We start from the raw sequence: 18334 nt of genomic DNA, 5'->3' as shown, positions 1-18334 counted from the left end.
TCCACTCTAGACGGAATCGGAGCAGGTTTGACAGCAGTTTAAGGCTTGAGTGGATGTTTCTTTCTCTTCTCCCTCTCTGTTTTCTCTAGAAAAGACTAAAACTTTCCAAATCTGAAAAGGATTTGATTGGGTAAGGGTTTCTTTGCTATTCTTTTATTCTTTTGGTCATAGGACCAAAAGGGTGATTGCTTGGGTGTTTCTCTTGTATCTTGTAATGGGGTTTTGAGTTTGTGGAGAGGTGTCTCTCAGTTTTTTTTTTTTTTTTTTTTTTTGGCAGTATATAACCTGTGAGATTTGGCTGAAGAGTTTTTCTTTCCTTTTTGGATTGGTGGTGTTTGAAGTTGTTTTCTACTACTGTTTTCATCTTGTGGAAGGAGTTCTTTGTCTTCCGGTTTCTAGAAGTGTGCTGTTAACAGACAGACAAACCTGTTTTTTTCTCTTGTTAGTGCTGTTTCTATCTTCTGGTACAAGTTGTTTCTGTAGTTGTTACATTTGTTGTGTTTGGGCAATGTCTACTAATGATTCAGAATATGGTCAATCCAGGGGCTGAAAGCTAGGGTTTCCCTGTTTCTATTACTGTCCTTGACGGATTGAATTATTTGGTGTGGTCAAAAAGTGTTAGTATGTGGGATCAAAAGGAAAGCTTGGATATTTGTTTGGTGATGCCCCTCAAGACCATTATTTGATTATGTCTTGGTTTGTAACCTCCATCACCCTAGTTTGAGGAAGAACTTTATACGGACTGATACAACAAAAGAGATTTGGGATCAAGCTATCGTGTTCCCAAATTTCCTACCAACCATTGCTAGACAAGGTACCGTGCCCTTACATAATGGGGTTCTCCTCCATTCAATCTATCGTGTTCCCAAATTTCCTACCAACCTTTTATCTATTAGTTGCATTACGAAATCCTTGAATTGCAGTGTAACATTTTATTTCTGATTTCTGTGTTTTACAGGATTTGACTTCTGGGAGAATGATTGGTAAGGAATGTGTGCTTGATGGATTGAATGCTCTTTTGCATTACGAAATACTTGCTGTCAAAGCAACACAACCCTCAAGTGGCAAAAACCAAGAAATGCCAACGCAAGACATATCAAGGCCTTTAAGTACTCATCAAGTATTGTAACTCTAGCTCCTAGAATGCTCTTTTGGTGTATTCTTCCCCTCCTAAAACCAATAAGCCCAACTTTTTACCCACTTGGAGACCAGTTTCCACCACCTTTTCCACATCCACCTTTTGCTTAATTTCTCAAACCCTACCCAATTCCACTCCTTCCCTTCCTCTTCTCCTTTATCAACTTATTCTAAAACATCCTTTTCCTCCGATAATACCCCTTCTTTTGCCACACCTCTTCAGTGACCTCTGATGTTTTACCTCCCTTGTTACGACCTACAGGAAAACAGTTCGATATATCCTCAGCAATACTGTCACTGATCAAACATGTTTTTTCTTTCAATTATTTCCTTCTATACACTCTCAAATTTGCTACTTGGGCGTACTCCTGTGAGCATCTTTCAGCCTGGAAAATACCTTGGTACTGTGAAGTAGATGCCCAATGTTGTTGCTCCTTGTCTTCTTTTGGGTTTACTGATGATTTCAAAGAGGAATTGTTTCATTGACCCAAGTTTCCTTGGTCCCTGTGTCTTCCTACCAAGATCTTTACCTAATTTCCCCACTATGATTTCTAAGGCCTAGCTTTTATCTTTAGTTATCCTCCCTTCCTCTAGGTTTTGCCCCTCCTGATTAGACAACAAAGCTGTACTCGATAATATATCTTCCCACCACAACCTCAAGAATCAAGGCTAAGAGATGATCATCGTCCACAGTCGAAACAGATGCATCCCCCACCTTCTTTAGTTGAGTACTTTTAATCTCTTTCCCCTCACCGAACTCATAAAGCAGAAAAGGGTCAACGTAGTCTACCTTCACCGTCGATTGAAAATGTTTTGAGGCACTGCGGCTGAAGTAGATATCATCAAGCAGCTCTTTCCCCACACCTAAGCGCAGACTCGAGTCTTCCTCATACCTATCTGGACAAGGCGACGTTGTTGCAATACTTAAAACTCCACAAACTCTAGACCCTTCACCCATTTTCTCTAAAGTTGATTGAGCATAGTAATTTTCTTGGGTTGTACCTTGCGTGTTCTCTAAAGACTCCCCCTAGCAAATGAACATTTCATCATGAAGCACTTAAAAATCACCCTTGCAATAAACATCAGTCGTCTTCCCCAGAAGTCGTATCCTCTCTCCATCAACACCCTCTGAACTTTCTACTCTTTTGCTCGAAGCTAGATTACCTCTATTTAGAAATGAGGAAAAGTTGGGCTGTTGTTGGGACAAACCACCTAATGGACAGGCCCAGCTTGCTCCAGTTTGTTTCTTAACATTTAGGCCAGCCCCACTTGGGCCAAATATTGAAAATTTATTTTCTTTTCGAGCCAAGGGCTTGTAACTTTTCAAATTTACACCACAGGCCCCTGCCCTTTCATCATCTGCAGTCCCCTATTTCTGTGTCTCTCCCAAAGCCTCTCAAAGCACTAACGGATTCATTAGATTGCTTGCATTGATGACCTCCCTAGCTGCCTTATGATCCTTTCACACCAAAACAATGGATCTCTGCTAGCAACTACAATCCGAAGTTTGAAAACTTCCTCAAGAGAAAACAAATCCAAAAATGTTGGGATCGAACTAACATCTTCCATTTCAACAAGAATTCTTGCAATATTGTATATTTTCCTATCTTATATTTCTAAAGTCAATTTTTTTTTAAACTTCCCACAGCATTCCCTATTGCCCTAAAAACCTCTGTACACCAGGCATGCATCGGTATCCCGTAGATTCCAAACGAACTTCATTTTCTCTACTTCCAATCACAACCTAGGTGACCAATGGCTGAAAAAAAGTTTAGGGTTCCTCTTTTTTCCAAAGCATTCTCTTGATAGGGCTTCTTCCACGTCTTTTTTCCACCTAAAATTGAACAAGAATAAGGACACCCCCATCCTTCAAACGCAAGATAAACTTAGGATTTTCCATTCTTGGATCGCCCATTTCTCCACAGCTCTAATGTCAAGATCCGAGTAAACAAAACTACCTACTAGACATCTATTTAAGAACTCCAACCTTACCTCCATCCCTAACTAACACACCTCTCATCATAATTGCAAATGGTTCTAGCCACTATGCCGTTGCTGACCCTAAGACACTCTGCACCATTGTCGTTCCTTTGCCTGTTCACCATCATTCACCATCATTCCATTCCTTCACTGTCATCCACTTCATTTTTCACCATGCCTGATCCTATTGAAATTGACACCTATGACAATTTAAGATAACTTTGCAAGTTCCAGTTACAAACATATAGAAAGAAAGGAGAAAGGTTGGAGTATTTAGCTCTACAAAAAGAGACTGCCTAAGTGAAGAGACCCGACATTGCCTATGCTATTGGGGTGTTAAGCCAGTATACGCATGCCCCTAAGACCACTCATCTTGCCATTGCAGAGCATGTTCTTATGTTCTTGAAGAAATATCCTGGTAGAGGCATTCTCTTTTCCAAGCATGGCCACTTGAAGGTAGAGACATTCATTGATGCTGATTTGACATGCATGGTTGATGGCACATGGAGTTGCAGAAATGATGTGGTTGAAGAATATGTTAAAGGAGTTGGGAATTGAAGTTCACAACCCAATGTCATTGTATTGTGACAAGGCAGCAATCAATATAGCCCACAATCTTGTGATGCATGAGAGAACAAAACATATCAAAGTTGATAAAAATTTCATTCGCAAGAAACTTGAAGCCGGTGGAGTCAACATTCCTTGCGTAAATTCTGTGGATCACTTATGTGATATTTTCACCAAGGGTGTTAAAGGTACCCGACATGTTGACATATGTACCAAGTTGGGAATGATAGACATATACAGCCCAACTTGAGGGGGAATATTGTTAGGACTGTTATTAAACTGTTAGTGGGCCAATTTTATTGTCTTTTCTCTGTTAAGTTGTAATGAATGGTGCTCCTGTAATTTTCCTTTTATTTTAAACATCCTAGTATGTAAGTTAGTAGCCCTGGCATCTTTTGGCAAATATTCACCTACTGTTTCTCTCTTCTATTCTTTCTCTTCCATTCTAGACATATACATATGTATGTATGTATTTACGTATATATATAACCCAATTTGAGGGGGAGTATTATGTGCTTTACTATTAACATAATGTTCTTTATAATGTTTTTGTCTTTTTATTCTTGGGAGGTAGTTCTATCTTTTCCCCTCTTGTTATTGTAGCCCTATGATACACATAAAAGTGCTGCTGCCCACTCACTTCTGACTCTCAAAAACATTCTTTTCTCTTCTACAACAAGAAATTCCATTGATGATTTTTCAAGATGTACAAGTATCTACTTGCTCCATTTGAGAGAGGAAGTTCTTAAGAAATACAATACTTCCAAAGGGTATTTTTACATAGTTTCATGTGGAAATCAAAATCTTTCTCATAATATGTGAGGATATTTCAAAGAAGATGTGAATCAGATTTTTGCCAAGAATGGCATTATAATTCAAACTCTATGTCCTAGAAAACCTCAACAAAGATCTACTTGATCAATCGTATGCCAACTTGTATTCTCCAGTTAATTCCTCACATTAACTTGTCTCCATTCCCATTGATACTTTCAGGTGTCATTTTTTGTTCATGACTTGTCTCCTTAGTGGTAAGCTTGATCCTCATTTTATATCATGTGTTTTCCTTGGATATCCTACTACTCAAAAGGAGTATAAGTGTTATGGTCCTACTTCAAAGAAAGTCTACATATCCATGGATATGTCATTTCTTGAATCTTCACCTTCTTTCTCTATCTTCCTTAGAAGGAGAATATTGGACTTAAGGAGAAGCAAATTCACCTCCCTCTACCCATTCTTGTATCTTCATACATGGAATCTCAGCTTCAGCCCGTTCTTTGTGTCTATTCTTGTCACTATAGGATCAGCATGCATGTCTATGTGCAGATCAGACTGAAGCTACACATGTCCTTCTTGTGATCTTTATGTTTCCATTGTCATTCACAAAGGTACTCATACATGTACTACTAAGTATCCTATTGCAAATTGTGATAACCTTTCTCCTTGTCGTGCTTACCTCTCTGCCATTTCCAGTGTCTATTCCCAAGAATGTTGCAGAGGCCCTACTATGTTGGAGGAGATCAGTGCCCTTCACAAAAACAACACATAGGATCTAGTAGATCATCTTGAAGGAAGAGAAAGAGCCTATAGAGTGCAAGTGGGTATTCTTTGTAAAAAAATCATGACGATGATTTAATAGAAAGTTATAAAGCAAGTTTGGAAGCCAAGGGTTTCTCATAGACATATGGAGTTGACTATAGAGAAAGTTTCACTCTAATTGCCAAGATGAACTCCATACATATTTTTCCATCTCTTACAGCTAATTTTGATTGGTGCCGATATCAGTTCAACATTAAAAATGCTTTGCTAAATGGTGATCTTGAGGAGGAAGTATACATGGTTCAAACTCCAGGTTTTCATACTGAAGAAACTTTTGAGAAAGTTTTCCACCTTAAGGATTAAGAATTTTTTTTTATCAATAAAGAATTAACAAGTAATTGTATAGATTAAAGTAGTTGCCCAAAGCTTTTGGCAAGTATAATAATGTGGTTAAACAGGTTTGCTTTAATCAGTGCCAAAGTGATTATTGTTAAGAGAGACAGAATTGATAGTAGTTTTGATAATGTATGTGGATGGCATTGTCATCATTAGAAACTAGGAGTCAGAGATATAGAAGCTGAAGGAGTTTTTGAGATCATAGTTTGAAGTAAAGGATCTAGGTTCCTTGAAGTACTTTCTTGATTAAAGATGTTAGATCTAATAAAGGAATCTTTATTTCTCAAGGTATGCCCTATATTTGCTTAAGGGAAACGCAAAGTTGGGGGATCAAACTGGTTGACACAAAAACTGAGACCAATCATAGACTTGGGGAAGATGATAGTGAGCCTCTTTTTGATTCCAAGCAATTCTAGAGAATCGTTGGCTAGATAATTGGCTATGCCATGGGAGTCCTTAGCTAGTATATGCATTGTCCTAGGACCACACACCTCGTAACAACAGAACAAGTCCTTAAATATTTCAAGAAACACCCTAGAAGAAGCATCCTTTTCTATAAGCATGGGCACTTAGAGAGTGGAGGCTTATACATTTGCCAAATGGGATGGATTAGTTGACAATAGGAGATCTAGCATAGGCAATTGGAAATTTGTTAGAGGTTACTTGGTAATCTAGAGGAGCAAAGAATAAACAATGGTGGCTAGATCTAGTGCCAAAGCTGAACATAGAACCATAGCACACAGGATTACTAAAATATTATGGCTCAAGAACAATCCTGTAGAGTTGGGGTTTGATGTTCCAAAGCCTGTGCCACTTTAATGTGACAAGGTTTCCATCAACATAGCTCACAACCCATTGATGCACAAGAGGAAAAAACATATTGAAGTGGGCAAGCACTTCATTCAGGACCAATGGGAAAAGGGTGAAATTATGTCAATTTTAATGAGCAATTAGGGGATGTTTTTACTAAGGGTATAACAAGTGTTTGACATATTGATCTTTGTAACAAGTTGGGAATAAAAGATATATATGACCCAACTTTGAGGGAGAGTGTTGTTAAATCAGTTTATGCGATATATTGTAACATCAGAGTACCCAAGGATATACTAGTCATTTTACTTTATTTTATGACACCCTAATATATAAGACAAAGTGGGCACTACCAAACCACTTTGATTCCCTCAGAACTTCATCTTTTCCTTGTTCTTTCTATTCTTTTTTTCTTCCGATCACACTATGGAGCAGCTTGAGACATCTTGGTCAGAATGGAACAAAAGGAAGGCCACAAAAGATGTAAATAGAGCCAATAAGAAAGCATTTCACTGAAGACACAACAAGGAGGATATGGTAAGTTGAATGGATAAGGAGAAGAGGATCATGTAACCTATCCCAATTTCCAAATGGTTGTGACAAAGCTCTCTTGGTGAAAAATCCAAACATGTGCATTCTCTTAATCCTGACATAAAAATAGTTTCAATTCCTCTTATCCACTCCTTGCTTGACTTTTCACCCACTGCTCAATGCGTCTCATGTAGGAAATATCCCATACCAAAATCAACCTAATTAGATAATCATCAAATCCAAACTATTCAATACTTCTATGGATCCAAAGTTTTACATACCCAATTGCATAAAACCTCATTAGAGAGTTGATCACGACGCTTGCACTCAATTCCATCTCATTATAGCACATAACTCTTAAATGCAAATGCTCTTTAACACTCGTATAAAAATAGCTAATACAAAAATGAAGAAACTGAAAGTAGTCTAATAAAGCATGCCTGCATGTATTTTAACTTTTAAGTGGGTATTTCAAAAGCTAATAGCAACCTCGAGGATCAAAGTATTACCAAGACAAGTGAGTCATATCTGTCATGCCAGCATCCTGGAGTAACCTGCCAATCAAAAACAAGATAAGAGAAAGTTATGATTTTCAAGGTCAAATATACTTCTATCAAGAAATGGTATAATTCCTATCTATTATATACAGAATAAGAAATAAAAAAAAAAAAAACCTACAATTAGTAGAATACAAGTTTTCTTATTGTATGTGGAATTAAAAGTACAATAAGGAGGCCTAGTTTGTAGTTTTTCCAAACTCAATAATGCAGACCAAAGGAAAATTTGGTGAGATAAGTATATGACATTATAACCAATCCTCCTAAACTGCTAATATGCTCACCTTACACATGTTGCATCTAATGAAGGAAATGACTTCTGATAGTTCTGCATAGAGATTTGAACCTTGACATCTCATTCAAATAGGTTACAAAATCATCAAAGACTATCAAACCCATAGGAAGATCCTAAAAGCCATTTTCAAAGGAAGGACAAAAGGATATGTTTCTTCCTCTTAGTTTGCCACCATGCGGGTCATTTTTGTAGTTGATCTTGCACTCACACTTCTAGTGTGAGTGGACAATTAATGGCATCAAAAAGTCACAACTACCAATGAATGGCTAATGCAGATACTGAAGCAAGGAAAGAATTCACTAAAAAAACAAAAGACAAACAAACAAGTTTTCCAATTCCTACACCAACATAAACAGAATTTGAGTGATAGGATATTGGTATTGATTGAGCACTTCTAATTTATTTTCTAGTTGTAGGTGTCTTAAGAAAAGGATTCTAATTTTTCGAGGATTTACAGTTATTTCAAAATTACTATTGATAGTAACTTTCAGACTTACTATTTACAGTAATTCCCATAAATATTATTTATGATAAAATCATGATTTATTATTTGTAGTAATATATGGTGTCCTTATATTAAGCTAGTTTCAGTAGGATTAGTAAGGTATTATTGGAGTTAATTATGAGTTATAGTGCTTATTTCAATGTCCCTATGGGTTATATGGATTTTTCTTAAGTTCAAAGCAATTAGAAGTTGATTTGGGTTGGTTCCCTTCTCCAAATTGGAGTCCTTGAAGGAACATCCGAGTTCATATGTTAAATTTATAAACAGTGTCATTGAGCAATTTAAGGAGAGTTCATTTGATGAAACAATTTTTTGTTCTGGTTGTCGCTAGGAATTTTTCTCCCCCCCCCCCCCTTCACCTATTTCTTCTTTTGAATGATCTACTGCTTTGCTGTTTACCCTAACAGTAAGAGTTCTTCATTTTCTCTCTTATTTCTTGTTCATTCTTTGGTAGACATCAAGCTGTCTACTTGCTTTTCTATCCCAATTCTTCATTCTCAATCACCCAAAACCTGTCATTTACCCACAAAGCCCACCACCAGATCTCAAAATTTGTAAGACCCCTTACCTGTCCTACATAAATGATGTCTCAAGAATGTTCTCTATTCACCATCAGCGAGCAACAACTAATGACTGAAAATAAACGTGTTACACTCAAAACCAAGTAATTGATGGTAATTGATGAGGCTATGGGCCCATATTTACAAATAGATACCCTTAGGCAGAGACTAGTTTGGAGAGAGTTAGAGAGGAAGTCTGAATTAGTGATGTTTGGAAACAAAATTATGGCCAGCAAAAAGAGAGTCATTTCCGGCAGCGTCAAAAATTTCCTGGTCAAAAACCTAGTAGCAAGGATGGAGACTAGAAAGCTCTTTCTTAGAGATTAGTGGGTCAGTTTAGAAGAGAGGTGCCCAATGTAAGATAGGTAGAGTAATGGGCCTTGGAAACATGGTGACCTATAGGAATAAAGGTGAAGAAGCTAATCCAGTGCTTGCTCCTATTCATCATTTCATCCAAAAAGGAGGGTATGAAAATACTTAACCAAACACATGGAGAATGGGGAAAAATGAATTACTGCTAGAGATGTGGAGTGCAAGTGTAGGGTGTTATACAAATGAACAGTCAAGGGCTCAGTAGAAGGCAGTCTGGATTAGGAAGTAAGGCTTGCTATTACCACCTCTTTGCTATAACAGAGAAGAAAAGATAAAGAAGAGAGATGGAGAGAAGAGAGAGAAAGAGAGGAGAAGAGTGAAGAGAGAAAGGCTGGTTCGAACTAGAGAGAAAAATCGACTCTCTCCAGTCGGCCAGGTTATATTTATAGTTTTCTATATCAAGAACAAATTGACTCTTGTGCCCCTACTTAAGTATGGGACACATCACTTAACTCAACATTACACCTCATACTAAACATAAACAAAAGGATTAATCTGCCCCTATATAATCGACACTAAAACTCCCCCTCAAGCTGGTGAGTATATATCATGTGATCCTAGTTTGTTACATATGTAGTCCACTCTCGCCCGACTCAACAGAGGAAGCCATTGGGCAGATCTATTCACCAAAGGGTTAACATATTAATCCACTAAGAACCTTTTCTCTCACAAAGTGACAATCAACTTCTGTGTGTTTTGTTCTCTCATGAAAAACTGGATTAGAGGAGATGTGGACTGCAGCTTGGTTGTCACAATAAAGCTTCATCAGTGTGTCAATTGAGTATCCCATCTCCTATAGAAGGTTTCTCAACCACACCAATTCACAAGTTGTATGTGCCATGGCTCTGTATTCAGCTTCTACACTGCTTCTTGCCACCACTGTCTATTTCTTACTCTTCCATGTCACCAAGTTACCCCCAAGAAAGGTACAATAACCTGTAGTGGACCTTCTATCAGATATAGAACCAGCCCAATCAGCATAGCATCGGTGTATCCTTCTATTGCAAGTTTTCCTCCACTCTTGTATAGCAAGCCACAACTAAGAGCTCCCTTCAAGTACCTTACAATCCTTAGAACTGCATCCCAATGTGGAACCCAAGGATTCTGCATAAACCGACTCACCACACTAACCACAAATGAAATATCTGGTCGAGTAATGGTTAGGTAGTTTAGCTTACCCACTAACCTTCTGTACCTTCCTGAATCTTTAAACTCCTCACCTATATCACTACTCAACTTAACATTCAATTCCATGGGTGGTTCAACTAGTTTGGCACCCAATAACCTTGTCTCCTTCAGTAGGTCAAGGACATATTTCCGCTGGCACAAGTTAATACCATACTTGGACCTCGCTACCTCTATCCCTAAGAAATATCTTAGTTTACCAAGATCCTTTGTCTGGAGGTGATCATGCAAAAAGGTCTTCAACCTATCAATCCTGAACCTATCACTACCAGTATTAGCAATATCATCTACATATACCACCAACAAAATCTTCCCAGCACCAAAATCATAATTGAATACTGAATGATTGACTTGACACTGTTTCATGTCAAATTTCTTCACTACTCATAAATAGCTTTCTTGAGCTTACACACTTTACCATCCTCCCCCTAAGCAACAAACCTTAGTGGTTACTCCATATACACCTCCTCAAGAAGATCACCATGCAAAATAGTATTCTTAATATCAAGCTAAAACAAGGGCCAATCATGCATAGCAGCTAGAGAGATCAAAACACGAACAGAACCAATCTTGGCAACAGGAGAGGTCTCTATGTAGTCAATGCCATATAACTGTGAATAACCATTGGCAACCAACCAAGCTTTCAATCGCTCAACACTACCATCAGGCAAATACTCGATAGTGTATACCCACTTACATCCTACAGCATGCTTACTAGGGGGAAGAGTGGTGAGATCCCACATATAATTATGAGCCAGAGAGAGTTATTCTTCCATCACCTGACACACCCTAGAGAGATAAGGGCTTCCTAGACATCCTTAGGAACAAAACAGAAGATAACAACAAAACAAATTGTCAATGGGAAGGGGAAAGGTGAGAAACAGAAACATAATTAGGGATAAGATGAAGGGTACAACTATGTTTACCTTTCTGTAGGGCAATGGGAAGGTCAAGGTCAGAAATGGGGTGTGATGGTGCTGTGGAAACCACTACCGGATCCGTCGACAGTGAAGAAACTGGAGGAGCCGGTGCATGTCAATGCATATACAAATGCTAGGTAGGTGGCCGTGCAGGAGGGAGTGGCACCGGAGGCAAAGACTTAGTCGTAGCTGGAACAAGTGGAATGGGACCCGCAATAGGAACTAGAAGCGGAAAAGAAGAAGAGACATTTGACCCAGAAAAGAACGGAACCGACTCAAAGAAGGTAACATCAAGACACACAAAGAAACGTCAAAAACTGGGATTGTAACACTTGTACCCGTTTTGGGTCCTAGAATATCCAAGGAAGACACACTTGGTAGATCGTGCATCTAATTTGTCTAGTCTAGGGCCAAGGTTATGAACAAAGCACACACACCCAAAAACCTGAGGGGTAAGAGGAGAAGGGGACAATGTAGGAAACAAAACAGAGAAGGGAGACTGACCATCAAGGGTGGACATAAGCATTCGGTTAATAAGAAAGCAAGACATAAGCACAGCATCACTCCAAGCGATTTCCAAGAGGTGGTGGTTCTTTCGTTCAGCTACCCCATTTTGTTGAGGGGTGTAAGAGCAAGAGGTTTGATGAATAATACCACGTTGTTCTAAATATTGCTGAAAGGGCGTATAAAAGTATTCTCGGCCATTATCGGAACGTAAGATCTTAATATGGATACCAAATTGAGTGTGAATTTCAGCATGAAACTTTTGGAAAATAGAAAATAATTAACTTCTTTCTTTCATAAGATAAAGCCATGTCATCCTTGAATAATCATCGACAAAAATAACAAAGTACTTGTAGCCATTGTGTGACACACTGACACTATTTTATTTGGACCCCAAGTGTCCGATGGACCAAAGAAAAATGACTCAACATACGACAATCGACTCTAGGACTAAAAGAAACCCGATGATGTTTCCCATACTAACATGACTCACAATCCAAAGTAGAAAGACGACTTAATGCTGGAACAAGTTGCTTAAGAGATTTAAGAGATAGATGACCAAGTCTACAATGCCACTGGAGAGGGGAAAGAAACGACTGAAAAGTTGTTGATGAACCACCATCACCATCAAGATAATACAGTCCACCAGCTTCATGCCCTCTACCGATCTTCATCCCTGTCTTGAGATTCTGAAATACACAAGCTGAAGGGTAAAAGGTGATAGAGCAATTAAGAGACTTGGTTAGTTTACTAACAGACAAAATTAAAAGGGAATTTGGGAACATATAGAACTAAAGACAAAGATAATGAACCAGTGTTAACATCACCAATACCACATATGGAAGAAGCCATTAGCAAGGGTGACAATGTAGCTTATAGAGGATGAAGAAAGAGAAGAGAACACACCTTGAGTCCCAATTATATGATCGGAAGCTCCAAAATCAATGATCCAATGGGAGGGTTTGGATGCCAGAAAGCCATACCTGAGTGGCCAAGCATAGCTGTACTCGGCTAAGAAGCCTAGATCAACCGCTCATATTCATTATGTGAAATACTCATCATCTCTTGTCCGGAGGCATCTATAGATAAAAGTGTCTGACCGGCCTGTTGACTCTCTTGTTCCATACCACCACTAGCAACTACATGATATGCCCAGGTTTAAGGTGGGTCATGTAGATCATAGCAAAAATTAACAGTATGTCCATCCATACCACAATGTGTACACCTCCTCGGACCATTACTACGTCCTTTAACACGAACTCCCCCTAAATCTCGACCTCCAACATGCCCACCACCACGACTGTACATGTGTCCACCACTATCACCATGGCCTGGCTAACCCTGATGAGTTACTCCTCTACCACCACGACCTCCCCCTCTTGTCACTGCAAAAGCAGACCTACCTAATATGGTAGGGTTCTTCGGATGTCCAATGGAAGTCCTCCGGAGACGGGCAAACACCTCTTCAAGGGAAGGCTGGTTCGAACTAGAGAGAAAAATAAACTCTCCAATCGGCCAGGTTATATTTATAGCTTTCTATATCAAAAACAAATTGACTCTTGTGCCCTACTTAAGTATGGGGCACATCACTTAACTCAACTACACCTCATACTAAACATAAACAAAAAGACTAATCTGCCCCTATATAATCGACACTAACAAGGATTATTGTGGAGAGTGGACAATTCTAAGGTTGAACTCTCCATGTGTGAATGGATAAATGTTATGGACGCCTTCCTCGGGAAGACGTACTATCGCCGGCGGCAGCAACAGGCACCTGACCCATCGCCAGCAGCAGCAGTGATTCAGTGATGCTCATCCTACCCAGTTCGGCAACAGCAGCCTTATCTAGATTAGATTAGCTCATTTTACTTGTTCTTATCTCTTATCTTATCTTGTTAGTAGCTTATCAGATTAGGATTAGCTTATCTTATCCTTAGCAAGATAGAACTGGAAGTCTCCCTATTCAGCAAGGAGACTCCCTTTGATTAGGACTCTTGTAATTTCTTATTTAAGGAGACCGCATTATTGAATGAGATATCGAATATTCAGTTGAAGAAGTGAGTTAGGAGAGTTGGTGATCTCTTGAACAAATCACCAGAGGTGCCAAGATAGGTTCATCAAGAGCAGGAAGGAACAAGAGAAAACAGGAGGTTTTCCCCTTGGACCGACCCGTGACAAGATCCTATTCCCGGGCCCTCAACAATAAGAATGAGAGACTATCCCAGAGACAATGAGCATCAAAGTGGACTGAGTAATATACACTGTTACGATAGTGACATAGCTTCAACTCATGGTCCAAACTCCAGCATTTTGTTGAGTCCCCAGACATCCCCATTTGGTCCATTGCCAAAAGTATATTTCTAGTCACTTCTGGCTGACTTAGGGCAAGAAATGGCAAGAAAGGTATTTGGTTGGCCCCCATGGTCTATTTCTATCCAATATTAGGTAAGAAATAAGGCCAATTTCTTGCCCAAAAGTCACTCTGCACTTGGAAAATATTGAACAAGAAGTGATTCATTGTAGGAACTACAATATAAAACATATTATAATAAGTAAGGGGCAGCCCAATGCACAAGGCTCCTAACAATGTGGGGTCTGGGGAGGGATAGATGTATGCAGCATTACCCCTGCACTTACAAAGAGGCTGTTTCCACTTTCCAGGATTTGAATCCCAGTCACCCAGGTCACAATGAAGCAACTCAACCGTTATGCCAAGACCCTCCCTCAAAATATATTATAATAAATACAATAAAATAATATGATATGGTACATTATATAATATAAAATGCATAATGTTTTTATAGAATAAAAAAACGTATTATATTGTATTATTTTAATAATTTATTTAACTATATAAATATCATAATATTTACAATATAATATTGTGATATATATACTGCAAAAATGGATCATATTTAATATAGTATTGCAAATAATAAAGTAAATCATGATAATATAATAAAAAAAAATGCCATTACCCAATGTTGGTTTAGTTATCTAGGAGGGGTAGGTTGGGGCTTAACCTTTGGCATTTTGTCACACAAAGTGGCTTCCCTCAGACTCAAACCCACATCCTTAGGCTTGCCAACCCAAGATTTTACCATTACACCTAGTAGTGGGCCTAGTGGTGCCTAAAGCATGATAATATAATATATTATGTAAAACTTTATAACATAGTATAATTTTGCAGTGAGTGAATACAATCATACTTTACCTTTCTCTCAAAAAAATGGGTTACACATGATTTTGTAAAGAAATGGGTTACACATGCTCACATCTATATATATATATATGTGTGTGTGTGTGTGTGTGTGTGTGTGTGTGTGTGTGTGTGTGTGTGTGTGTGTGTGTGTGAGGTGGAATAATTAGTTATTTGCCCCCACTAAGCTGTTTATATCTAGACCAATGGCCTAGTTGGTTGCCCAAACAATGGGCCTCCAAAATGCCTAAGCATTCACTTATTTGATGCATAAGGGATGCTTTAGATACACTGATCTAAATCCAGGCTGTACAGATGAAAAACATAAGCAAATGCAAGAGCAGGAGATCTTACTGAGACAATGCCCGATAAGGATGGTAAACAACCAAATAATAGTCAAGAGCTTCTAGCACCTTCATTTCCATTTCCAGCAAGTCTTTGATTTCATACCGATACTTCTCATCTGTATCTGTGATTTAAAGAAAATAGAGCAGGTTCTCAGCAAAGAGAAACCATCTTGGAAAATTAAACAAATGATTAACACCAGCTCCCTTAACAATAAATAGTTACTTATTTTTTTGATGTAGAAGACAAGAAGTCTAGCCTGCACTGTGCTCTCTTCTGCTTTTGATGCCAAGTACAAGCAAGTAGGAGCCACCAGCCGTGGATCATATTCTGTCATACTCTTTCTGAAGGCACAAACTTGTTATGTTAATTAATTTTACCAAGGCACTGCCAGACTTGAAGCTATCTTGAATCTAACATGCTTTACCTTCACCATAAAATTATCCATCCAAACAAAAATTTAAAGCATACAAAGCACAAAGAGAGAGAGAGAGAGGTGATAAACTTCTGGATTACAAGTAATGTTAACAAGATATTAGAAGAACATGGCTGGATACAGATTTTCATATGAAATAGCATCACATAAGGAATCTTAAAAATTAATGAACACAATCAGAAGTGTGCCAAAAACATCCATTCTAGTTCCTGCTACCCACCCCATAATAAAATCTTTGTTTTCTTACTGATCCAGAAAAAAAAAAAAAAAAAAAAAAAATCAAAGAGATTTCTTATGGGATGGGGGTGGTAAAGGACTAAAGGGAAGAAGTCACCGTTGATTAAATGGTAAGTGGTCATGGAGGTTTGTAAAGGAGAGAGAAACACTATAGAGAAGAATAATGGTCTGCAAATATGGTGTGGCGAGGTTTGTATGGAATACAAAGGATGTTTCTTCATCATTTGGGATTTTAAAAAGGGATCATGATGCTCCATTCTGAATTTGTGGGTTACATTAAATTTGTTTTGAGGGACAGAAGTAGGGTGGGGAAGATAAATGGTATATGGAAGGAAAAGCCAGAAGGCTTTGTGATTTATAACCAAGATTGTATAGGTTTAATTCAATGTTGCCAGACGCAGACTGGAGTAGATGGTTGGACCACTTAACCCATGACCCAGTAAGAATTCCAGTTTAATATACATTCTCGAATTTTTGAAATCCAAGGAGAACTGCTATTGAATGGGCAGTTTAGTGAAAACCAGAGTTTTCAGAGAAAGTCCAATTTTTAACTAACTACCTAGGTCAAACATACTCACTGTTGTAACTAGAAGAAACATTGAGGGGATTTGAACCTCCACAACTCCACTGAAAATTAAGACACAATCCATTAAGCCATATACCATTTTGCACATATTTTCATTTTGTATAATATTTATATGTATATTATATAGTGGCCATTACTTGGTGTAATGATAAAATCTCAGGCTGTCAAGTGTGATAATGTGGATTCAAGTCCAAGAGAGGTCACTTTATGCAAAAAAAATGCCTAGGTTTAGGACTTTATCTAGTCTACTCCTCCGATGACCACAGATAGCCGGCACCAACATTGGGTAATGACCCAGTGTTCCCTATTACAGAAATACAGTGCAAGCATAAACCAAGAACAGATCCAATAACACAGATAAAAAAGCAAAAGAAAGAAAGAAAAGAACCCCATTAGTAATACAAGAAAAGCATAAACCAGTGCCTCATACAAGTAGAAAAATAACCCTTAGAACCACCAGATCAACCAAACCCAAATGACGAAACAACTCCATGAGCACAAAAGCATAGACAATAATCTACCAACTTTACATAGCAAACTAAACCTGCAGCAACCAAAACCCTAATTCTGCAGGCCTTCCTCTCCAACCTCTGCCTCTTCCTCTTGTCACTCTCCCTCTCCCATGATTCCTTCTTCCATTAGCTCTACAAAGCATGTCTTCCACATCTACCTCTTCCAAATTGAAAAAAGGACATTACCAAATGTTGATCCCAGCTAACTGTTTCCTATCAAAAAATAAAAAATAAAATAAAATAAAATAAAAGTTGTTGATCCCAAGTCCCAACTTAAAATATATTCTCTGAAAACATTTTTTGTTTTGATATTCTTTTCCACTCATCTTACCCAATCCAATTTTCTACCTTGCTATCATGACCCTCGAATAAGTTGTTTCTGATGAACCCAAATCGTTTTCAGATCATCTTCAATTGGAGTCACCATGATCAAAGCCAGAAACAGTTTCTGAGTTCTGGATAGGTAGACTCTCCTCCCTATGATGAAAACTAGCATGATTCTATAAATGTAATTGTACGAATTGATGATTAAAGAGAGATACATCTTTATTACAATGCTAAAAAGGTACAACAGTTCAATCATAGCATATGCACTGAACAGATGATGGACTAGCAGCAAATTCTTCCAATCATCAAGGGATCATAACACACCTTGTGTAAACACGTCTCATGTAAGTAACTGCAGTAGCAACAACCCTGAAAATATTGATCAGAACATTAGAGATTATTCAATTCCTTTAAGTGTATGCAATAACCCAACATACAACACAAGAAATGATGCTCCAAAATACTGGGCTAGGAACCACTGGAGAAACAAAGGCCATAACAATGATATTTCCTGGGGCTAGTAGTAGTGAGAACTCTTGAAAAATTTGATGACAAGTGTTGCCACTTCTGAAGACATCCTATAATTGTTTTCAATAATAAAGATAAAATCCATTAAAATAAAATAAAAAGAGAGATAGGATACAAGAATATGTGATAAGAAACTCGTAAAATGGTTGAACACCCTAATTATCCTCTCCCTAGTGTAGAGATTATAAGAGCTGATAATATTGTTTGGGAGTATCTTTTTATCATGTATCCTATGTACTATATCATTTTACATTGTTCTATTTGTTATCTTATTCTTTCTTCTACTTGAGAAGGGCATAGTTGTCC

At 38.1% G+C, this 18334-nt stretch overlaps 1 protein-coding gene across 2 annotated transcripts in view; it reads right to left on the bottom strand.

Annotated features, from left to right (window-relative positions):
- LOC104609440 (cyclin-C1-1-like) overlaps positions 1-18334 on the bottom strand; it is a 40623-nt gene that overhangs the window by 12197 nt on the left and 10092 nt on the right. For both annotated transcript variants that reach the window (XM_010275765.3, XM_088901514.1), the window contains exons 4-7: positions 17825-17869; positions 15628-15746; positions 15412-15526; positions 7467-7511 (exon numbers count right to left, since the gene is read on the bottom strand). In XM_010275765.3, coding sequence (XP_010274067.1) covers positions 7467-7511; positions 15412-15526; positions 15628-15746; positions 17825-17869 — 324 coding nt within the window. The remainder of the gene's footprint in view (positions 1-7466; positions 7512-15411; positions 15527-15627; positions 15747-17824; positions 17870-18334) is intronic.

The sequence above is a fragment of the Nelumbo nucifera genome, chromosome 3 (assembly GCF_055504915.1).
Source record: "Nelumbo nucifera cultivar China Antique chromosome 3, China Antique-T2T, whole genome shotgun sequence".
NCBI classification, from domain to species: Eukaryota; Viridiplantae; Streptophyta; class Magnoliopsida; order Proteales; family Nelumbonaceae; genus Nelumbo; species Nelumbo nucifera.
This window is presented reverse-complemented; position numbering and strand designations above follow the sequence as displayed.